The following is a 24463-nucleotide window of genomic DNA, read 5'->3' as shown; positions in this document are numbered from 1 at the left end:
ACCGCCCCCGGCACATTAACCCCGGCACAATGCGATCAAACATGATCGCAGTGTTCCGGCGGTATAGGGAAGCATCGCGCAGGGAGGGTGCTCCCTGCGTGCTTCCCTGAGACCCTCGGAGCAACGCGATGTAATCGCGTTGCTCCGAGGGTCTCTTACCTCCTCCTCCCTGCAGCAGGCCCGGATCCAAAATGGCCGCGGCATCTGGGTCCTGCAGGGAGGTGGCTTCACAGCGCCTGCTCAGAGCAGGCGCCGGGAAGCCTCCTGGAGTGCACGTCAGAGTGCACGTCAGATCGCTGATCTGACACAGTGCACAGCAAAGTGTCAGATCAGCGATCTTACACTATAACATGATGCCCCCCCTGGGGCAATGTTATAGTGTGAAAAAAAAATATTCACATGTGTAAAAAAAAAAAAAAAAAAATTACCCCCCAAAATATATATGTTCCTATAAATACATATCTTTATCTAAATAAAAAAACAAAACAATAAAAGTTCACATATTTAGCATCGCCGCGTTTGTAACCACCCGACCTATAAAACTGTCCCACTAGTTGACCCCTTCAGTGAACACTGTATATACAAAAAAAAAAAAAAAAAAAAACGAGGCAAAAAACAACGCTTTATTATCATACCACCAAACAAAAAGTGGAATAACACGCGATCAAAAAGACGGATATAAATAACCATGGTATCGCTGAAAACGTCATCTTGTCCCGCAAAAAACGAGCTGCCAAACAGCATCATCAGCGAAAAAATTAAAAGTATAGTCCTCAGAATAAAGTGATGCAAAAATAATTATTTTTTTCTATAAAATAGTTTTTATCATATAAAAGCACCAAAACATAAAAAATGATATAAATGAGGTTTCGCTGTAATCGTACTGACCCGAAGAATAAAACTGCTTTATCAATTTTACCAAACACGGAACGGTATAAACGCCTCCCCCAAAAGAAATTCATGAATAGCCGGTTTTTGGTAATTCTACCTCACAAAAATCGGAATAAAAAGCGATAAAAAAATGTCACGTGCCCGAAAATGTAACCAATAAAAACGTCAACTCGTCCCGCAAAAAACAAGACCTTACATGACTCTGTGGACCAAAATATGGAAAAATTATAGCTCTCAAAATGTGGTAACACAAAAAATATTTTTTGCAGTAAAAAGCGTAAAAAGCTGCCAATCATAAAAATCCTCTAAAAACCCCACTATAAAAGTAAATCAAACCCCCTTCCATCACCCCCTTAGTTAGGGAAAAATTAAAAAAATTTATTTATTTCCATTTTCCCATTAGGGTTAGGGCTAGGGTTAAGGCTACAGTTAGGGTTGGGGCTAAAGTTAGGGTTAGGGTTGGGGCTAAAATTAGGGTTTGGATTACATTTATGGTTGGAAATAGGGTTGGGATTAGGGTTAGGGGTGTGTCAAGGTTAGGGGTGTGGTTAGGGTTACCGTTGGGATTAGGGTTAGGGATGTATTTGGATTAGGATTTCAGTTATAATTGGGGGGTTTCCACTGTTTAGGCACATCAGGGGCTCTCCAAACGCGACATAGCGTCCGATCTCAATTCCAGCCAATTCTGCGTTGAAAAAGTAAAACAGTGCTCCTTCCCTTCCGAGCTCTCCCGTGTGCCCAAACAGGGGTTTACCCCAACATATGGGGTATCAGCGTACTCAGGACAAATTGGAGAACAACTTTTGGGGTCCAATTTCTCCTGTTACCCTGGAGAAAATACAAAACTGGGGGCTAAAAAAATAATTTTTGTGGAAAAAAAAAGATTTTTTATTTTCACGGCTCTGCGTTATAAATTGTAGTGAAACACTTGGGGGTTCAAAGTTCTCACAACACATCTAGATAAGTTCCTTGGGGGGTCTAGTTTCCAATATGGGGTCACTTTTGGGGGGTTTCTACCGTTTAGGTACATTAGGGGCTCTGCAGGTACATTAGGGGCTCTGCAAACGCAATGTGACGCCTGCAGACTAATCCATCTAAGTCTGCATTCCAAATTACGCTCCTTCCCTTCCGAGCTCTGCCATGCGCCCAAACAGTGGTTTACCCCCACATATGGGGCATCAGCATACTCAGGACAAATTGTACAACTACTTTTGGGGTCCAATTTCTTCTCTTACCCTTGGGAAAATAAAAAATTGGGGGCGAAAAGATCATTTTTGTGAAAAAATATGATTTTTTATTTTTACGGCTCTGCATTATAAACTTCTGTGAATCACTTAATGGGTGAAAGTGCTCACCACACATCTAGATAAGTTCCTTAGGGGGTCTACTTTCCAAAATGTTTTCACTTGTGGGGGGTTTCAATGTTTAGGCACATCAGGGGCTCTCCAAACGCAACATGGCGTCCCATCTCAATTCCAGTCAATTTTGCATTGAAAAGTCAAATGGCGCTCCTTCGCTTCAGAGCTCTGCCATGTGCCCAAACAGTGTTTTACCCCCACATATGGGGTATCGGCGTACTCAGGACAAATTGTACAACAACTTTTGGGGTCCATTTTCTCCTGTTACCCTTGGTAAAATAAAACAAATTGGAGCTGAAGTAAACTTTTTGTGAAAAAAAGTTAAATGTTCATTTTTACGTAAACATTCCAAAAATTCCCGTGAAACACCTGAAGGGTTAATAAACTTCTTGAATGTGGTTTTGAGCACCTTGAGGGGTGCAGTTTTTAGAATGGTGTCACACTTGGTTATTTTCTATCATATAGATACCTCAAAATGACTTCAAATGAGATGTGGTCCCTAAAAAAAATGGTGTTGTAAAAATGAGAAATTGCTGGTCAACTTTTAACCCTTATAACTTCCTAAAAAAAAAAAATTTGGGTTCCAAAACTGTGCTGATGTAAACTAAACATGTGGAAAATGTTACTTATTAAGTATTTTGTGTGACATATCTCTGTGATTTAATTGCATAAAAATTCAAAAGTTGGAAAATTGCGAACTTTTCTAAATTTTCGCCAAATTTCCGTTTTTTTCACAAATAAACGCAGGTAATATCAAAGAAATTTTACCACTATCATGAAGTATAATATGTCACGAGTAAACAATGTCAGAATCAGTGGGATCCGTTGAAGCATTCTAGAGTTATAACCTCATAAAGGGACAGTGGTCAGAATTGTAAAAATTGGCCTGGTCATTAACATGCAAACCACCCTTGGGGGTAAAGGGGTTAAACCCCTAAAGGGAACTGGTCATGTAAAATAGTGCTATTAACCTTCAGATATGGGGATAATCTGCACTACGAGCTCCGCTGCTGAGAAGAAATTAACTTTATTCCCTCCGGCACCATTTGGCTTCCAGTGATAGGGGTGGCGCCAGCACAGTTGCAGTAACCGCTCTGTGCATGGAGTGGTCGCTCTTGCCCCAGGCACTGACCATCATTATTACATCCTTGAGAACTCCTTTATGTGGGTTCTCACCTTTACATCAATGCCATAGATGTCAATTTTAACTGCAGTTTGGGCATGATGCATGGCTCAGAATGGAGGGAAATTTGGCTTTGTGAGAGTGAACTTTACTTGATTTTTAAGTCCATGTCTTTTACAAGCATCTCTAAGCTACTAATAATCTGCAAAATAATTTTTTCATTAACAGACGACAGACCTGCGCATTTGCTTTCAGCAGAATGAGCTGAGGTTTCTAATGATGCCATTTGGGGGTAACTAACATTTTATAATTTTTTGGAGGGAAACAGAATGAACAAAAAACAGCAATTAAGGAACGGGCTTGAATTGTTTTTAAGCTGTTTTACGTGGATAAAAGCGGGTTTTTTACTTTTTTACAGACCAAACACTGACTTGTAGAGTAACATTCAGCAAAACACACATCACTTTTAACAACCTGCGTTTCTGCTCCGTAATATTTAAGAGTATGTTTTAATCTCACCCATTTTGTGGCTAAGACTCAACCATTAAAGTCTATCGGAATCTGGGAGACACAGATGAACCTAGGAAAACATACTTTGTACTTCAGTTTTCCAACCTGGTTTCATCCATTTTTAACAAATGCATAGTTAAGAGTCAATAGATCAAAAATGTTCAAACACTATCTGCTTCAGGGAAGAAGAGATGAGAAAAAACCTAAGAGCAAAAAAAAATCTGTCTCAAATGATACTATTTTTCACAGCTGGTAACATTCATGCAGATATCTGAATCCATCCTAAAAGTGCATTCAAACATCCATGTAAATGTCCGCTGTCCATTGTTTTTGTAGTAGAGCAGACAGATCCACTAAGTGTGCCCTATTCTGATCCTCAAAATCAAATCAGAGTTTCATGGATCTCATTCTTTGATCTATGATTTTCATGGATCCATGATTAAATCTGTGACACTCCACTGGTCCGAGTGCTGTCCAATAAAATAAAGTAAAAAGGACAGCACTTGGCCGTGCCATTTCACGCGGATGATAAACGAAAATTTACTAAATATTATGTTCTGTATCCCTGTGATACATACACTACCTAATCTTTTCAAAGGACATTTGACCGGGATCAGAAGTGAAAGAACATCATGCACATTCAAGGCCAAGTTTGGTGAATTGCTCAAAATCGGCCAACAATTTCAGAGGTTTCATGTTTAAAAAAAAAAAAAAAAGAAAATACAACAAAACCCTGGAGAAGGTATCCAATTTTGGAAAATACAAACTATGGAAAGGATTGTGCAAATTGAAATTTTTAAAAAGATATGGCATTTCAGTGGCCAATATACAATGCCTTGCGAAAGTATTCTGCCCCCTGGAACTTTTCAACCTTTTCCCACATATCATGTTTCAAACATAAAGATACTAAATGTAAATTTTTGGTGAAGAATCAACAAGTGGAACACAATTGTGAAGTTGAACGAAATGCCACAGTGATAAAATTTAACACACAAAATAATGGACTGACAGATGGACAATAGCAAAAATATATATAATATATACCGTATATACTCGAGTATAAGCCGAGATTTTCAGCCCATTTTTTGGGGCTGAAAGTCCCCCTCTCGGCTTATACTCGAGTCATATACCGGGAGGTCGGCAGGGGAGGGGGAGCAGGGGCTGTGTAATTATACTTACCTGATCCTGGTGCGGTCCCTGCAGTCCCTGGCTTCCCCGACGCTGCAGATTCTTCCTGTACTGAGTGGTCACATGGCACCGCTCATTACAGAAATGAGTATGCGGCTCCACCTCCCATAGGGGTGGAGCCGCATATTCATTGCTGTAAATGAGCGGTAACTGTGACCGCTCAATACAGGAAGAAGATGAAGCACCGGGGAAGCCAGGGACTGCAGGGACCGCACCAGGAGCAGGTAAGTATACGGGGAGCACAGCGCTGCGCGATATTTACCTGCTCCTCGCTCCGGTGCGGCTCCGTCTGCAGCGTCCTCTCCTCTGGCTGTGACGCTCAGTTCAGAGGGCGTGTTGACGTAATCAGTGCGCGCCCTCTGCTGAGCGTCAGTGCTGCAGACGGAGCCGCACGAGGAGCAGGTAAATATTGAAAGCGCCGGCGTCCTGAGAGGTGAGTATGTGATTTTTTTTTTATTGCAGCAGCATTATAAATGGAGCATCTGTGGGGCCATAATCAACAGTGCAGAGCAATATATATGGGGAACAGCTTTCTATGGAGCATCTATGGGGCCATAATGAACGGTGCAGAGCATTCTATATGGGGCACAGCTTTCTATGGAGCATCTATGGGGCCATAATGAACGGTGCAGAGCATTATATGTGGGGCACAGCTTTATATGGAGCATCTATGGGGCCATAATGAACGGTCAAGAGCATTATATGTGGCACAGCTTTATATGGAGCATCTATGGGGCAACAATGAATGATATGGAGAATTATATGTGGCACAGCTTTATATGGAGCATCTTATGGGGCAATAATGAACGGTATGGAGCATCTATTTTTATTTTTGAAATTCACCGGTAGCTGCTGCATTTCCTACCCTAGGCTTATACTCGAGTCAATAAGTTTTCCCAGTTTTTTGTGGCAAAATTAGGGGGGTCGGCTTATACTCAAGTATATACGGTAATCAATAAAGCTTCACTTATTAATACTAATAAAACTGCAATTTTACATTCTGAGTGGTGGTTATAAATAAACGCCCTAACTGAATAATAGTGAAAAAAACTCATTATTAATGCTGCTAAACTGCAAACTTGTAAGGTTCTTACATAAATAGTAGCTACTGTATCTGAACAGCTCTGAATAAGCTAGTACAAAATGTTGCCTATGCTGAATAACAATACATAATCATAGGGATTTTGCCTGCTGGTAATCCCACCACAAATATACTGGCAAATATGAAAATAGCTGAATAAGCACTAGTGCACATTTTCCAATATTAATCATGAGCATATACAGTATATTGTACTGTACATGAACTGTGCTACAGAGAATCTACTATATAATTGTCTAAGGGTCACTTCCGTCTTTCTGTCTGTCCCGGATATTCATTGGTCGCGGCCTCTGTGTCATGGAATCCAAGTCGCTGATTGGTCGTGGGTGTTTTGCCACGACCAATCAGCGACGGCCACAGTCCGGCGGCAATATGGCCGCTCTTTCCTCCCCGCAGTCAGTGCCCGCACCATACTCCCCTCCAGTCATCCAGTCAGCCCTCATACAGGGTTAATGCCAGCGTTACTGGAGCACGGTGTAACGCACTCCAGTTACGCAGCTATTAACCCTGTGTGACCAACTTTTTACTATTGATGCTGCTTAAGCAGCATCAATAGTAAAACGATCTAATGTTAATAATTATAATAAAAAAAAAAAGGTTATTCTCACCCTCCGACGTGCGTGCTGTCCTCAGCAGTGCAAGCGGCAGGTTCCGGTTCCAAAGATGCTATGCAAGAAGGACCTTCCATGACGTCACGGTCATGTGACCGTGACGTCATCACAGGTCCTGTGCTCATACCAACCCTGGGACCGGAAGCTGCCGCGTGCACCGCACACAGGCGATAGGACTACAAGGGGCCCTCGGAGGGTGAGTATATGTTTCTTTTTTAACCTGTTACATACGTGGCTGGGCAATATACTACGTAGCTGGGCAGTATACTACGTGCCTCTGTGCTGTATACTACGTCGCTGGGCAATACACTATGTGGCTGGGCAATATACTACGTGGCTGGGCAATATACTACGTGGCTGGGCAATATACTACGTGGCTGGGCAATATACTACGTGGCTGGGCAATATACTACGTCACTGGGCAATATACTACGTGCTTGGGCAATATACTACGTGGCTGGGCAATACACTACGTCACTGGGCAATATACTACGTGGCTGTGCAATATACTATGTGGACATGCATATTCTAGAATACCCGATGCGTTAGAATCGGGTCACCATCTAGTTAAATATATTAATTGAGTATTGTTTGATTGAGATTGCTAGTTAGCTCACTCACATTTAGCAGAACCATGCAGCAATGGAGAGATTAGCCTTTACATCTCAGTTATATATGAGGAGATGCATATGAACACATTTAAATTAGGCTTAGATGATCAACTGGCGCTAGTGTCCACTACAGCTACAATATCTGCATAAGAGCATATACACACTGCTCAAAAAAATAAAGGGGACACTTAAACAACAGAATATAACTCCAAGTAAATCAAACTTCTCTGAAATCAAACTGTCCACTTAGGAAGCAACACTGTTTGACAATCAATTTCACATGCTGTTGTGCAAATGGAATAGACAACAGATGGAAATTATTGGCAATTATCAAGACACACTCACCACATCTCACTACTAATGCTTTCTGGCAGATGTTTTGGTCACTTTTGAATGTTGGTTGTGCTTTCACACTCGTGGTAGCATGAGACAGACTCTACAACCCACACAAGTGGCTCAGGTAGTGCAGCTCATCCAGGATGGCACATCAGTGAGAGCTGTGGCAAGAAGGTTTGCTGTGTCTTGTCAGCGTAGTGTCCAGAGGCTGGAGGTGCTACCAGGAGACAGGCCAGTACACCAGGAGATGTGGAGGGGGTCCTAGGAGGGCAACAACCCAGCAGCAGGACCGCTACCTCAGCCTTTGTACAAGGAGGAACAGGAGGAGTACTGCCAAAGCCCTGCAAAATGACCTCCAGCAGGCCACAAATTTGCATGTAGCTGCACAAACGGTTAGAAACCGACTCAATGAGGATGGTCTGAGTGCCTGACATCCACAGATTGAGGTGGTGATCACAGCCCAACAACGTTCAGGACGCTTGGCATTTGCCACAGAACATCAGGATTGACAAATTCGCCACTGGGGCCCTATGCTCTTCACAGATGTGCTCAGTGTGAACCTGCTTTCATGTGACAGACGTGACAGAGTCTGGAGACACCGTGGAGAGCGATCTGCTGCCTGCAACATCCTTCAGCATGACCAATTTGGCACTGGGTCAGTAATGGTGTTGGGGGGCATTTATTTCTCCATGTGCTCGCCAGAGGTAGCCGGATTGCCATTAGGTACCGAGATGAGATCCTCACACCCCTTGTAAGACCATATGCTGGTGCGGTTGGCCCTGGGTTCCTCCTAATGCAGGACAATGCCAGACCTCATGTGGCTGGCGTGTGTCAGCAGTTCCTGCAAGATGAGGGCATTGATGCTATGGACTGGCCCGCTCGTTCCCCAGACCTGAATCCGATTGAACACATATGAAACATCATGTCTCGCACCATCCACCAATGTCACCTTTCACCACAGACTATTCAGGAGTTGGCGGATGCTTTGGTCCAGGTCTGGGAGATCCCTCAGGAGACCATGTGCCACCTCAACAAGAGCATGCCCAGGTGTTGTAGGGAGGCCATACGGGCACGTGGAGGCCACACACACACATTACTGAGCATCATTTCCTTGTCTTGAGGCATTTCCACTGAAGTTGGATCAGCCTGTAACTTCATTTCCCACTTTGATTTTGAGCATCACTCCAACTCCAGACCTCCGTGGGATATTAGTTGTGATTTACGTTGATAATTTTTAGGTTTTATTGTTCTCAGCACATTCCACTATGTAATGAATAAAGATTTACAACTGGAAGATTTCATTCAGTGATATCTAGGATGTAGGATTTTAGTGTTCCCTTTATTTTTTTGAGCAGTGTATATTCCTACGGGGGTTTAGGGACTAATAGCACAGGACGATGTCACTAGTGTCTATAACTTAGATCCCTTCAAAGAGGTTTTACCCAAACCCAATAGGAGTAGTGCATATAATGCTGAACCCGCTCCATGAAGTGGGTGGATTCTGGATCATTTGTGTTACATTACCGGCACCCAACAGGAATTTAACCGGGGGTAACTGAGACCTTGGAGAATATGATCAGGGCCGGTTTTTATGGTCCCCTATCACGTGATCACCAGTATTCACCGAATAACAGCGATCACAAAAGAAAATAAGTATGATTTAAAATGTGTTACTCTCTCGTCTGATATGATTTACCATATCAGAGAAGAGAGAAATGGGGTCCCCTGATACCTCCTGCTCTGTCCCCCTGCGTCATCTTCCTGGAAAAAAATGGTGGGCACAGGAGCAGTGCACCAGCCGAGATCTGCTAGCCGGTACCCGGCAACAATAGGGAATTTTTCCCTATTGGTTCCTTTTGACGATATGAAGGCTATTAATGAGCGCAAGTGCTTGCTACTCAAGTTTGCATCGGACGCTCGGGTATGCCAGGAGTGTCGCAAACCCCTGCATGTTTTTTTTTCGGTGGATTCGAGCATGTTACTTTAGTTCCCGAGATATTCGGTGCATTCTTGAGCACCCGATGCAAGCTGGAGTTTTGCGCTGTACACTAATGAAGACATATTCAATACGACAACCTAATGGTATCAAATTCTGTGTCATACGTGTGAATTAAAAAATGCTCACTATAACCCTGGATAAAATCCTTCAGGGGTGTGGTTTCCAAAATGGGGTCACTTGTGGGGGATTTCCATTGTTTAGGCACATCGGGGGTTCTCCAAACGCGACATGGCATCTACTCACAATTCCAGCCAATTTTGAGTTTAAAAAGTCAAACGGTTCTCCTTCCCTTCCAAGTCCTGCTGTGCCCAAACAATGGATCCTGTTACTATTGTTAAAATAATAAAGTTTGGGTCTAAAGTGAATTTTTTTGTGGAAAAAAAGTTAAATGTTTTTTCCTTCTACATTGCTTCAGTTCTCTTGAAGCACCTGAAAGGTTTCTTGAATGTGGTTTTGAACACATTGAGGGGTGCAGTTTTTAGAATGGTGTCACTTTTGGCTATGTCAACTGAAAATCAAAAAGATAAAAAAAGGCACAACTCTTGGAAGAAGAGGAGGGAAAAAAATGAAAGTGAAAAAGTCACCCCATTCTTAAGAAATTAAAAAATACTTTTTCCTGGATTTTTTAATTTACACTGAGTGTCTCCTCCAATCACCTTGGAGGCACAGAAAAAAATCAAAATCTGTTCCAGAATCAGTGTAATAATTGGAGATACTCCATTTGAAATTTAAAAAATCCTGTGAAAGGTCTTCTTTAAGAATAGGACGTCAATGTGTATTCCTGGAAAAGCTCTTAAGCATGTTGACAGCCCTTTAATACCACAATCCATTATCTTTTATTGGCCATATGAGATTAAGGTAAACTAGCCCAATGGGCAACAATAGCCAACTATTGATTTCTGTCTCCATATGGCACATTCTTCTGTAGTACTACGCATGTATTGTCGCAGACCACGTGAAATGAAACACTGCTGGGTAAGCAAAAAAAGACAGTGGTAAATAACAGATGTTAAATTAATCCAATGTTTTTACATGTGTGGGGCAGGTTGCAAAAATAAATAATTGTCCCTTGTGATGAATATTTCAGATCTGTTCTCCTTTTCATGGTTTCATATTTGTATACGTCCAATACAGATGTAACCATCATCCTCAATCTCATCACAGTATGGAAATCAAAGTCATATAGTTCATGGCAAATAAAGCAGCATAACTGCATGTAAAGAAAACAAACACATGCTTTCACATTCCTCTATCTTATGCGGTGTCTGTCGCCTCTCGCTTTTGTCAGATCCAGCACGTGTTAAAGTTGGTTCCCTTTTGAAACATGCAATCTAGATTAAGAACGCAACAATGTTTCACAAAGCTTTCATGTAATACACAATTTCAAAAGGTACACAACTTAAAAAGGTTTTGACATTTGCTTCACTTTAGCCTTTAAACAAATGGAAACGTAACCTGAACCAAAGGCCAACTTTCAAAATAGCGCTGTTTAGCACAAAGTGCCAAATAAAATGTACCCAAAATTATATTATAGGCCACGTCGCTCAGATATGTAATAAAAATGAGTTGAATTTCAGCCATTACTACAGAGAACGGGAACATCTTGAACACTGATGAACCAAAATGCACAATATGTCAGAACTTAAAGAGGTTTTCCCACAATTAAAGTACATTTTAAATGATAGATCTTAAAATAAGAAAAACTTTTAAATGGCTATGAATGTCATACAGGGGAGTCCCTGTTTGGGACATGCCTCTCTGCATCTGAAGAGAAAGCAGTAACATGTCAGGATGACTCCCAATTTGCCCATTCATACATTAAAAAGTTGTCTTTTTCCTATTCAAAAGGACACTTCATTTCTTAAAGATAGGACTATTAATTGTAGAGTAATACTCTTGGAATTTTTTTTTGGGATTATGCGTTTGAAAGGAGTTTTCCATTTTCAGAAAACCCCTCTCAATCAACTGAAATTTGTTTTAAAAAAAACAAACAAACTGTGAATTACTTACTCTCCTCCAGTCCAGCACTTAGCCTCCCTTGCTGCTCCCTGTGTTTGTTATTGTAAGCAACTCATGGGCAATGGAACAGCTCTGAGTGTCCTACCCATGCACAGCCCTGAGTGTCCCATGCATGCACAGATCTGAGTGTCCCATGCATGCACAGATCTGAGTGTCCTATGCATGCACAGATCTGAGTGTCCTATGCATGCACAGATCTGAGTGTCCTATGCATGCACAGCTCTGAATGTCCTATGCATGCACAGCTCTGAGTGTCCTATGCATGCAAAGCTGAGGGTCCTATGCATGCACAGATCTGAGCGTCCCATGCATGCACAGATCTGAGCATCCCATGCATGCACAGATCTGAGCGTCCCATGCATGCACAGATCTGAGCGTCCTATGCATGCACAGATCTGAGCGTCCTATGCATGCACAGCTCTGAGTTTCCTATGCATGCACAGCCCTGAGCATCCCATGCATGCACAGCTCAGAGTGTCCTACCCATGCACAGCCATGAGCATCCTATGAATGCACAGCTCTAAGTGTCCTATGCATGCACAGCTGTGTCTCACCCATGCACAGCACTGAGTGTCCTACCCATGCACAGCTCTGAGCGTCCTATGTATGCACAGCTCTGAGCGTCCTACCCATGCACAACTCTGACATGACTAAGCAGTAAGCACAGATTATGCATCACTGATGGCAAGCTCCCTGCTATATTACTCACAGCTGTGACAGATGACTGACTAAGCACAGATCACGCAACCTCCAAGTTATATTATGGATTGCTGTAGAACATGATCTAAAACCAGGACTATACACGCTCACCAGGTGAAAGCGGTGTAGGATATCTAGCCAGAAAACAAAATAGATAAGCGTTTTAAAAAACCTGAATTAAAATTATAATATAATGAATTTCAACCAAGGAATCTAGTTGAATTAAATTTTATCCACACGGGGGCGTGGCCTAGTGAGCGATGCAAGAGGACGTGCGCTGGATCTCTCCCGCTGCACTTAAAGCAATAAAGTATTTTTGAGGCGCCGCCTAACGTCTATAAAGTGCCCAGGAGTGCCCGGGACCCGGTGAGCCAAGGGGAACAAGCGGAGCCCGGTGGAGAGATGTCCAGGTCCGGGAATGACGCGCAGGAAGCAAAAGGAGCCGGCGGCAAGCTCTCAGATCCAAGATGGCGCCGAGTCTGCAGAGGAGGCGGCAAAGGCAAGTGCCACATATTGCAAGAAGCTGGACGTGAGTGCCAAGTTGGAGCGGTTTGCAAGGTCGGAGGAGGCTGAGAAACTGCGATCGGAGGCTGAAGGTGAGGGATCTGGAGGAATAAGTGACTCTAGGGAACTGTTGAATGGAAGTGACGGAGCACAGAGCAGTGTGTGTTGGAGCGGGGGTCCCCGGTGAGAGCTGATACAGTTCTTGAGAAGGGAGCCACATTACCTGCTGAGATGGCCTCACAAGCTGATATGTCTGAATGTGGAGATGGCTGAAATGGAGGAACCGACGTTAAAAGACATATTCTCAGTGGTGATGTACTGTAAATCTGCTCTTGCTGCTCTGAACTTGCGAGTGGATGACTTAAAGGGAGAGATGGTGTCCCTCAACTCGGCTATGCGCAAAGTTGAGAAGAGAGTGGAGGAGCGTTTGGGGAGTGTTGAAGATCAGGCTAACGAACTGTTGAAAAGGGAAAAAAAATACATCCAGTGTATCGCAGAGTTGGAGTTTAAGACTGATGATCTTGAAAACCGTTCCCGTAGGAATAATTTGAGAATCAATGGTGTGCCAGAAAAAGTGGAAAGGAGTATTCCCACTGAGTACATTGAGTCATGGTTGAAAAATACTGTGGGAGGTGACAGCCTCACCAAATTATTTGCGGTTGAAAGAGCACACCGGGTTCCTACTAGACCTCTGCCTCAGGGGTCTGCCCCGAGAGCTATCCTGGCCAAAATTCTGAACTATCGAGACCGAGATATCCTGCTGTGGAAGGCCAGGAATTGTGATGGACTAACTATTGATGGGAATCGGATTTCCATTTACCCTGACTATTCTGCAGTGGTCCAAAAGCTTAGGATGAAGTTTGGAGAGGTCAAGAGGAGACTGCGAGACTTGTGCTTGAGCTATTCAATGATCTATCCGGCTAAACTCAAGATGGTGGCTATGGATCGGGTGCTTTTTTTTCAAAATCCGGAGGAGGCAACTCAATGGCTGGATCTCAATGCCAAGCATATTGGAGTGGAGCGGACCCGCTGAAGCTGGTTCTAAGTGTTCTTGGGACAGTTAATAACCCCTGAATATTATTAAGTTATTTTAAAACTGATCGCCATGGGTCACTTTTGATATGACTTGTTATGTTATTGTTCTGAGTTGGTTGTGTTCGGCGGCGCAAGGACATTTTAATTTGATATAGGTGGGTGGGAGAGGTATAGCAGGGATGTGGATGCATTTCTAGGCTGTAAAACAGTGTTCCCAGTTCTCGTATAGAGAGAGTAAGTTTGATCTTAACTTAAAGAGTTGATAAAGTTCTTGAAGGGGGGTGAACAAGAAGCAAGGGAGTTGCTTCACTTGGGATCTAGTGATGGGAAAAGAAGGGTTGGTGAGGGGGAAGGGAAGGGGATGGGGGTGGGTTAGAGGCCATAGTGGGAATGGTTCAAATTTTCGTCTTTATTAAACATAATGGGAGGGAAAATTAAAATTTTAAGTTGGAACGTCAGGGGTCTTGCAAATGCTACGAAGCGAGCAGCAATATTGCAATATGTGATGAAACAGAGACCCTCAGTGATATGCCTTCAGGAAACACACCTGGTGGAGGAAAAAGTAGCTATGTTGCAGAAGAGATGGGTGAGAAAGGCGTATCACTCGACGTTCTCAACTTACGCCAGAGGTGTGTCAGTACTGATACATACAAGTGTCCCGTTTGAAGAGATAGAGGTGATAATAGACAAAGATGGTCAATATGTGTTGGCAGTATGTAAGTTGTTTAACGTGTATAGTGTCATTATATATTCCTCCACCATATTCTAAGAAAAAGTTACAGGAGATTCTGGAAATATCAGGCAGATGGGTTGGGATTCCTTTGCTCATAATGGGTGATGTGAACAACATAGCTAATGATCATTGGGATAAGGGTAGACATGCTTTGCTGAGAGGGGAAGGGAATGTGACGCCTTTTGGTAACTAAGGGAAATAGGATGGATAAATTTATGGAGGGTACGTAATGTAGATAAATATATTTACTCATGCTACTCGGCGACGTATGGCTCTCTGTCTCGTATTGATGTAGCTTTGGGGAATGAAGAGATGGATAATTTAGTACAACAGGTAGAGTACTTGCCTAGGGTTCTATCAGATCATAGTCCAGTGCTGGTGTCATTACATTTGGTAGACCAGGGGAATTTGGTGGGGATGGGATGGAAAATTCACCCTTTCTGGCTACAGCTCTTGGACATGGAAAAGGTTGGGGAGGAACTAGCGGAATTTTTTAGAGTAAATGGAGTTCCGGGGGTCATGTAGTTTGGGATACTATGAAGGCGTATCTTCGGGATATATCAAGGCATAAGACTATGTCTAAAAACCAAGATAAAATTGTGATGGAGAAATTGAAGGCAGCTGAGGAAGCGCTAATCACTGAATACACAAGGGATACGCAAAACAGAATGAAGGTGGCTCAGGCGGAAGTTAATCAACTGCATAAGCGTAAAGGTACCGTCACACATAGCGACGCTGCAGCGATACCGACAACGATCCGGATCGCTGCAGCGTCGCTGTTTGGTCACTGGAGAGCTGTCACACAGACAGCTCTCCAGCGACCAACGATCCCGAGGTCCCCGGTAACCAGGGTAAACATCGGGTAACTAAGCGCAGGGCCGCGCTTAGTAACCCGATGTTTACCCTGGTTACCATCCTAAAAAGTAAAAAAACAAACGCTACATACTTACCTTCCGCTGTCTGTCCTCGGCGCTCTGCTTTTCTGGTCTGGCTGTGAGCGCCGGGCAGCCAGAAAGCAGAGCGGTGACGTCACCGTTCTGCTTTCCGGCTGACCGACGCTCACAGCCAGAGCAGGAGGAGAGCAGAGCACAGCGCTGGAGGACAGAGAGCGGTAGGTAAGTATGTAGTGTTTGTTTTTTTACTTTTAGGATGGTAACCAGGGTAAACATCGGGTTACTAAGCGCGGCCCTGCGCTTAGTTACCCGATGTTTACCCTGGTTACCAGCAAAGACATCGCTGAATCGGTGTCACACACGCCGATTCAGCGATGTCTACGGGGAGTCCAGCGACGAAATAAAGTTCTGGACTTTCTTCCCCGACCAGCGATCTCCCAGCAGGGGCCTGATCGCTGCTGCCTGTCACACTAGACGATATCGCTAGCGAGGACGCTGCAACGTCACGGATCGCTAGCGATATCGTCTAGTGTGACAGTACCTTAAGGCACAGAGGTTGCTAGCATTTCAAAAGGAGGCATTTTATGCGGAGGGGGAGAAAGTGGGACATTTGCTTTCAATGGTGGCTTTAGCGCAACGGGATTCTTCTCATGCATATGACATAAAATCGGAGGAGGGTAATGTGGTTACTCAGGGGGAACAAACTTTAGAAGTCTTCCGGATATTTTACAGTGAGCTATATTCCTCTAGGGTGCAAAAGGGAAAAGAGGAGATAGATAAATATATGGAAGAGGTTAATTTACCCACATTAAGCAAGGAGGACAGTGAGTGGATGGATAAGCTGCTTGGAGAGGAAGAATTGAAGGCGGCTTTGGCAGACGTGGCGGTGCAGGCCTCTAGGGGCAGAGGGCATCCCGCCTGAGGTTTATAAAATTCTTAATGCAGAATTAATAACCAGATTGGAAAGGGTATTTAATGATTCGTTGGGGAGGGGAGTGCTGCCTCCATCTATGAGAGAGGCCATTGTTGTGGTCATCCCTAAAGCTGACAAAGATCCACAGCTACCAGAGTCTTATAGACCAATTTCACTCTTAACTGCAGATATAAAGATTTTGGCGAAAGCCTTGGCGAACAGACTGACTCATGTGATTGACAAGGTGATTCATCCGGATCAATCTGGCTTTATGCCCAATAAATCTACGGCAATCAATTTAAGGAGGCTATATTTAAATATGCAAATTCCAGCTGATAATGCTGGTAAGAGAGTAGTGGTGTCTTTGGATGCCCACAAAGCCTTTGACTGTGTAGAGTGGAATTACTTGTGGTTGGTGCTGGAATGCCTGGGGTTTGGGCCCAAATATATCTCTTGGGTGAGGTTGATATACTCCGCTCCAACGGCGAAAATCAGAGTAAACAATAAATTGTCAGAGACCTTTTCACTATTTAGAGGTAAGAGACAGGGGTGTCCGTTGTCCCCGTTGCTTTTCGCTTTAGCTGTAGAGCCTTTGGCTGCTAAAATAAGAGGAGCACATGAGGTAAAGGGCTTTGTTTATGGGACAAAGAAGGAAAAAATGGCCTTATATGCTGATGACATTTTACTTTTCTTAGAAGATTCGGAGGTGACCCTTAGTAACGCGGTGGCTCTAATTGAGGAATCTGGGCAGTTTTCGGGACTTATGATTAATTGGGACAAATCATGTGTTTTGCCGATAGACGGGGATAACGAAGGTCGAGGGGAGGTGGGAATTCCTACAAAATTAACCCCTTAGTGACAGAGCCAATTGGGTACTTCATGACCGAGCCAATTTTTGCAATTCTGACCACTGTCACTTTATGAGGTTATAACTCTGGAACGCTTCAACGGATCCCGCTGATTCTGAGACTGTTTTTTCGTGACATATTGTACTTCATGTTAGTGGTAACATTTCTTCGATATTACTTGCGATTATTTATGAAAAAAACGGAAATATGGCGAAAATTTTTAAAATTTTGCAATTTTCAAACTTTGTATTTTTATGCCCTTAAATCAGAGAGATATGTCACGAAAAATAGTTAATAAATAACATTTCCCACATGTCTACTTTACATCAGCACAATTTTGGAAACAAAATTTTTTTTTGTTAGGGAGTTATAAGGGTTAAAAGTTGACCAGCAATTTCTCATTTTTACAACACCATTTTTTTTTAGGGACCACATCACATTTGAAGTCATTTTGAGGGGTCTATATGATAGAAAATAACGAAGTGTGACACCATTCTAAAAACTACACCCCTCAAGGTTCTCAAAACCACATTCAAGAAGTTTATTAACCCTTTACGTGCTTCACAGGAACTGAAACAATGTGGAAGGAAAAAATGAACATTTAACTTTTTTTTGCAAACATCTTAATTCAGAACCATTTTTTTATTTTCACATGTGTAAAAACAGAAATGTAACCATAAATTTTGTTATGCAATTTCTCCTGAATACACCAATACCCCATATGTGGGGGTAAACCACTTTTTGGACGCACCGCAGAACTTAGAAGTGAAGGAGTGCCGTTTGACTTTTTCAATGCAGAATTGGCTGGAATTGAGATCGGACGCCATGTCACGTTTAGAGAGCCCCTGATGTGCCTAAACAGTGGAAACTCCCCACAAGTGACACCATTTTGGAAACTAGACCCCTTAAGGAACTTATCTAGATGTGTGGTGAGCACTTTGAACCCCCATGTGCTTCACAGAAGTTTATAACGTAGAGCCCTGAAAAAAAAAAAAAAAAAAAAAAAAAAAAAAAAAAAATCGCATTTTTTTCTACAAAAATGATCTTTTTGCCCACAAATTTTATTTTCACAAGGGTAACAGGAGAAATTAGACGACAAAAGTTGTTATGCAATTTCTCCTGAGTACGTCGATACCCAATATGTGGGGGTAAACCACTGTTTGGGCGCACCGCAGAGCTTGGAAGAGGAGTGCCGTTTTACTTTTTCAATGTAGAATTGGCTGGAATTGAGATTGGACGCCATGTCGCGTTTGGAGAGCCCCTGATGTGCCTAAACAGTGGAAACCCCCCACAAGTGACACCATTTTGGAAACTAGACCCCTTAAGGAACTTATCTAGATGTGTGGTGAGCACTTTGAACCCCCAAGTGCTTCACAGAAGTTTATAACGTAGAGCCGTGAAAAAAAAAAATATTTTTTTTTTCCACAAAAAAGATTTTTTAGCCCCCAAGTTTTTATTTTCACAAGGGTAACAAGAAAAATTGGACCCCAAAAGTTGTTGTCCAATTTGTCCTGAGTATGCTGGTACCCCATATGTGGGGGTAAACCACTGTTTAGGCGCACGGCAGAGCTCGGAAGGAAGGAGCGCCGTTTTGGAATGCAGACTTTGATAGAATGGTCTGCGAGCATTATGTTGCGCTTGCAGAGCCCCTGATGAACCTAACCAGTAGAAACCCTCCACAAGTGACCCCATTTTGGATACTAGACCCCCAAGGAACTTATCTAGATGTGTGGTGAGAACTTTGAATGCCCAAGTGCTTCACAGAAGTTTAGAATGCAGAGTCGTGAAAATAAAAAATATTTTTTTTCACAAAAAAGACATTGTAGCCCCCAAGTTTTTATTTTCACAAAGGTAACAGGAGAAATTGGACTGCAATAGTTGCTGTCCAATTTATCCCGAGTACGCTGATGCCCCATATGTGGGGGTAACCCACTGTTTGGGCACACGGCAGAGCTCAGAAGGGAGGGAGCACCATTTGACTTTTTGAGCGCAAAATTGGCTGTCGTGTTTGGAGACCCCCTGATGTACCTAAACAGTGGAAACCCCCCAATTCTAGCTCCAACCCAACTCCAACACACCCCTAACCCTAATCCCAACCTGATCCATAATCCTAATCACTAACCCTAACCATAATCACAACCCTTACCCCAAAACAACCATGATGTCAACCCTAACCATAACCCTAATCAAAACCCTAAATCCAACACACCCTAATCCTAATCTCAACCCTAACCTCAAACCTAACCCTAATCCCAATACACCCCTAATCACAACCCTAACCTTAACCCTAATCCCAAACCTAACCCTAATCCCAACCGTAACCTTAATTCCAACCCTAATCCAAACCATAACCCTAATCCCAACTCTAACCCTAACTTTAGCCCCAACCCTAACCCTAACCCTAGCCCTAAGGCTACTTTCACACTTGCGTCGTTTGGCATCCGTCGCAATCCGTAGTTTTGGACAAGAAACGGATCCTGCAAATGTGCCCGCAGGATGCGTTTTTTGCCCATAGACTTGTATTGCCGACGGATCGTGACAGATGGCCACACGTCGCATCCGTCGTGCACTGGATCAGTTGTGTTTTGGTGGACCGTCGGCACAAAAAAAGTCCAATGAAACGTTTTTTTGTACGTCGCATCCGCCATTTCTGACCGTGCATGTGTGGCCGTAACTCCGCCCCCTCCTCCCCAGGACATATATTGGGCAGCGGATGCGTTGAAAAACTACATCCGCTGCCCACGTTGTGCACAATTTTCACAACGTGCGCCGGTATGTCGGGCCGACGCACTGCGACGGCCCCGTACCGACGTAAGTGTGAAAGAAGCCTAACCCTAAATTTAGCCCCAACCCTAATCCTAAATTTAGCCCTAGCCCTAACCCTACCCCTAACCCTACCCCTAAACCTAACCCTAATTTTAGCCCCAACTGCTGTTCTCCTGCCGGCCAGCAGATGGAGACAGATGGCGGGCGCACTGCGCATGCGCCCGCCATTTTCTTTTGCCGGCAGCCAGGAGGAGCAGCAGGAGGACCCAGGGACACAGGTGAGTATGCTAGGGTCCCCGAATCCCCCTATTTCTCTGTCCTCTGATGTGCGATCACATCAGAGGACAGAGAATTACACTTTACTTTTTTTTTTTTTTTTTTGCGGTCGCCGGTAAATAGTTAATTACCGGCGATCGCAAAACAGGGGTCGGTAAAACCGACCCCGATCATGTTCTTTGGGGTCTCGGCTACCCCCGGCAGCCGAGACCCCAAAGATTCCCCCGGTGCCGGCCGGCGAGCGCACTGCACATGCGCCCGCCATTTTGAAGATGGCGGCGCCCACCGGGAGCCACGAGGAGCACCGGGGGAGATAGGTGAGTATCGGGGGGCTACCTGGGACCCCTTTTCTCTGTCCTCCGATGTGCAATCACATCGGAGGACAGAGAAATTAAAAAGAGATCGCGGTTTTTTTTTTGCGATCGCAAATGTGGGGTTGGTAAAAAAACCCCGAATCATGTTCTCTGGGGTATCGGCTACCCCCGGCAGCTGAGACCCCGGAGAAAATCCGACTCTGGGGGGCGCTATTCACTTTTTCCACAGCGCCGTTAATTAACGGCGCTGTGGTTTAAGTACCCTTAGCGGCCGCCGTTAAAAGGCGTATCGGCGGTCGCTAAGGGGTTAAAGATGGTTCAGAAATGTAAATACTCGGGGATTCATATTGCCCTTCCTCTAACAAGGTTTGAGGAATTAAATTTAAAGGGACTCTGTCACCTGAATTGGGAGGGACCAATTTTCAGCCATAGAGGCGGGGTTTTCGGGTGTTTGATTCACCCTTTCCTTACCCGCTGGCTGCAATATTGGATTTAAGTTCATTCTCTGTCCTCCGTAGTACACGCCTGAACAAGGCAATCTTGCCTTGCGCAGGCGTGTACTATGGAGGACAGAGAATGAACTTCAATTCAATATTGCAGCCAGCATGCAGCCAGCGGGTAAGGAAAGGGTGAATCAAACAACCGAAAACCCCGCCTCTATGGCTGAAAATTGGTCCCTCCAAATTCAGGTGACAGAGTCCCTTTAAGCCCACTATTGCAAAAATACGTACAAAAATTTTGGCATAGAATAAATTACACCTGTCGGTAGTTGGTAGGGTGAATCTTTTAAAGATGATTGTGATGCCGCAACTGCTTTATGTGCTGCACAATTCTCCTATCTGGATCCCGCAGTGTAGGTTTCGTAGGATTAAATCAATGTTTGGTGAACTAATATAGGAGGGACGGGGGGGGGGGGGGAAAGGGGGAAGAGCTCAAGGTTCAAACAAGAGATATTACAGAGGCCCAAAACGGAGTCTGGTTTGGCGCTCCCTAATCCTTGGTTTTATTTCTTAGCGGCACAGTGTCAACATCTTAAAGGCTGGAGGGATGAGACAGGGAGGGGACAAACGCCCAATAGCTTGAGGTACTTACTAAAGATGGGGTCATTGAGTGAAAGTTTGAAGGTTTGAGTGAAGGTTTGGGAAAACGTGATACATATCAAAGGGGTGAATGGTTTTACTAGGTTTTTTCCTATATGGGACAACATATATTTGCAGGAATTTAGGCAAATGAAGGGTTTTCGGGTTTGGAAGGAGGCAGGTATTAGATTGATTGGTCAGCTAGTCAGCCAGGGCAGTCTTAAATCGTTTGAGGTGTTACAGGAAGAATTCCAGTTCGTGTTCAGAGCTGTACCAATATAACCGGATTCGTCACGCATATCAGACACAAAGTAGAAGGAGGCTCATAGTGATGCAAGTAGATCTTATGTTGGAATTTATCCTTAAGAATTGCGGTACGAGAGGGGCGATATCGGAGGTATATGGGGATCTTCTATTTGCCTTTCCTATTAAGGCTAGAGGGAAATGGGAAGATGAACTGGGAGAGATTGATGATGATAGATGGGAATCGATCTTACAATATGTGCCTAACATATCTATGAGTGAACCCGGGAGGTTGTCGCAGTTATTTGTAATCTATACGGCTTATAAAACCCCTGAAAGGTTATTCAGAGCTGGACTGAGGCCTAATTCTGAATGCCCAAGGCGTTCACAATCAGAGGCGGGTATATTGCATATGCTGTGGCATTGTCCTAGATTGTCTTCCTTCTGGATAGTGGTATTGAATCGCATTGAATTGGTGAATGGGTGCATTGTCCCTAGAAACCCATTGGTATGCATATTGGGATACCTGGAAGAAATAACAACGGACAAGTCGACCAAAATGGTAATTGCGCGATTATTTATTGCAAGAAAGCTGACAGCTAAATTTTGGATTAGAGCGGAACCTCCGACTAGAAGAGACTTTATTACACAAACTGATCATATACTTCTACTGGAAAAAAGTATTTACACCAAGAGAAACAAGTTGGATCTTTTCCATAAGTTATGGCAACCGTGGATTGACTGGAACTAGTGCGTTGGAAATGATATGTGACGCTATAAGAGGTTTTCAGGTGTTGTGATAGTACGCTATTTGATTATGTGTACAACGTGAGGAATGTTGTATGCTTACGTTATGGTCTCTAAGGGTAGGGCAGGGATGAGGGGACAGGGTAGGGGGAGGGATATTTTTCATTAACAATTGTTACCTGTGTAAAATCTAATGTCATGAGTAATACATGTTTTATTCTGTCATCTAATATATAATTGCCTAGAATACTACTTCCTGCAATTTGTGCCAACTTCCTGTCCGGAGCTAATGTCCGGAGCTAATGTCCGGAGCTAATGTCCGGAGATAAGTGACGTCAACAGTGTCCAGTGTCTGATTGGTTGCCGCCTGCTGCGAGCGACCAATCAGAAACGTGCCGTACTGTGACACACTCCGCCCGCCATTTTGGTGTGATTTTTGAATTTTTACCTCACAGCAAGTTTCTACTGCGTGGAGGCGGGCCCAGTGACATTGCTCTTCAAGCTCCTGCCGAATTTCGTCAAAAAAATGATAATACCATTTACCAAAACTATATATATTTAGTTGTGAAGTGGTTCAGTGACATTTTCACACCAATTTTGAACTTTTGTTTGGTGTTTTCTCCATATACTGCCTATTATTCACTGACTGTTATACTGAGAGACTGCCCTTTATTAACCTCTTCTTTGCCACATTGGGTATATTGCTCTATTATTTGCCACATAAGGACATTGTCCATTATTGCCCAGCAATTTCTCTGCAATATAAACTGCCTATTTATTAATATCTGCATTCCTGCAAAGAACTATTGCCTATTATTAACTGACTATTTTCCTACTACCTGACATTGTTCTTAAGCAAAGAACCGTTGTTGTGGCATTTGCCACAACACGCAAAGTTGTCGTCTGATGTCTTTCATCCCTCCCCTCATAAGCATGTTCATGGATCCTGTGTAACTGTACCTTAAATAACAAGAATTGTCAAGAGCTGGTGAGTGCAGCCATTTTTTGTTCTTTCTTACTATTATTTATTAATTGTATTATTCTTACATTTGAATAAATAAAGTATATATGGATTCTAGACTCCCGATTCTTTAGAATCGGGCTGCCATCTAGTATTCAATAAAAATTTATCTGATTTTGTATTGTTGCTTGTTATTCCCAGGACATGATCAATGAGTGCAGATGATGAGTGATACAGTGTCTCAGGTTTATTGAACAATATTGTTAAAGAGTAGTTATATTTACAGTATATACTCTTACAATTACAGATGTAAGCAACAACAATGCTGATGTGGCCCTCTGTGAAAACGAGCTTGATATCAGTTTTATAATCAGAAAAAGTGGATACTTTTATTACCTTGCAGCCGTTCGTCTGATATGATTTTGTTTGTTTGATTCCACGTGCTATCAATGAATACAACTTTCTTCAAATAATTAATATTTACTCCAGGGACCATCATACTTTTATCTTCAATGTCACTTTTGCTAGTATCTAGTCTTGGATGTTTAATATTTGGTTCAGAAAAATCCTTGTTCTCATTATTAGATTGTGTCAGAAACTTAAGCCCATCTTTGAGTGAGACTGCGTTTGGACCAGGAAATACCAGTATAACCTTCAAGAATGAACAAGAAATACACATCGGCATTAAAACCTGAATTTTACCGTGT

The 24463-nt window shown here is 43.3% G+C and overlaps 1 protein-coding gene across 3 annotated transcripts in view; it reads right to left on the bottom strand.

Annotated features, from left to right (window-relative positions):
• The window catches only part of DTWD1 (DTW domain containing 1), a 44530-nt gene that overhangs the window by 7761 nt on the left and 12306 nt on the right, over positions 1-24463 (bottom strand). For all 3 annotated transcript variants that reach the window (XM_069766043.1, XM_069766042.1, XM_069766044.1), the window contains one exon: positions 24153-24408. In XM_069766043.1, the coding sequence (XP_069622144.1) occupies positions 24153-24408 (256 nt within the window). The remainder of the gene's footprint in view (positions 1-24152; positions 24409-24463) is intronic.

Source organism: Ranitomeya imitator, chromosome 4, assembly GCF_032444005.1.
Source record: "Ranitomeya imitator isolate aRanImi1 chromosome 4, aRanImi1.pri, whole genome shotgun sequence".
Lineage (NCBI taxonomy): Eukaryota > Metazoa > Chordata > Amphibia > Anura > Dendrobatidae > Ranitomeya > Ranitomeya imitator.
This window is presented reverse-complemented; position numbering and strand designations above follow the sequence as displayed.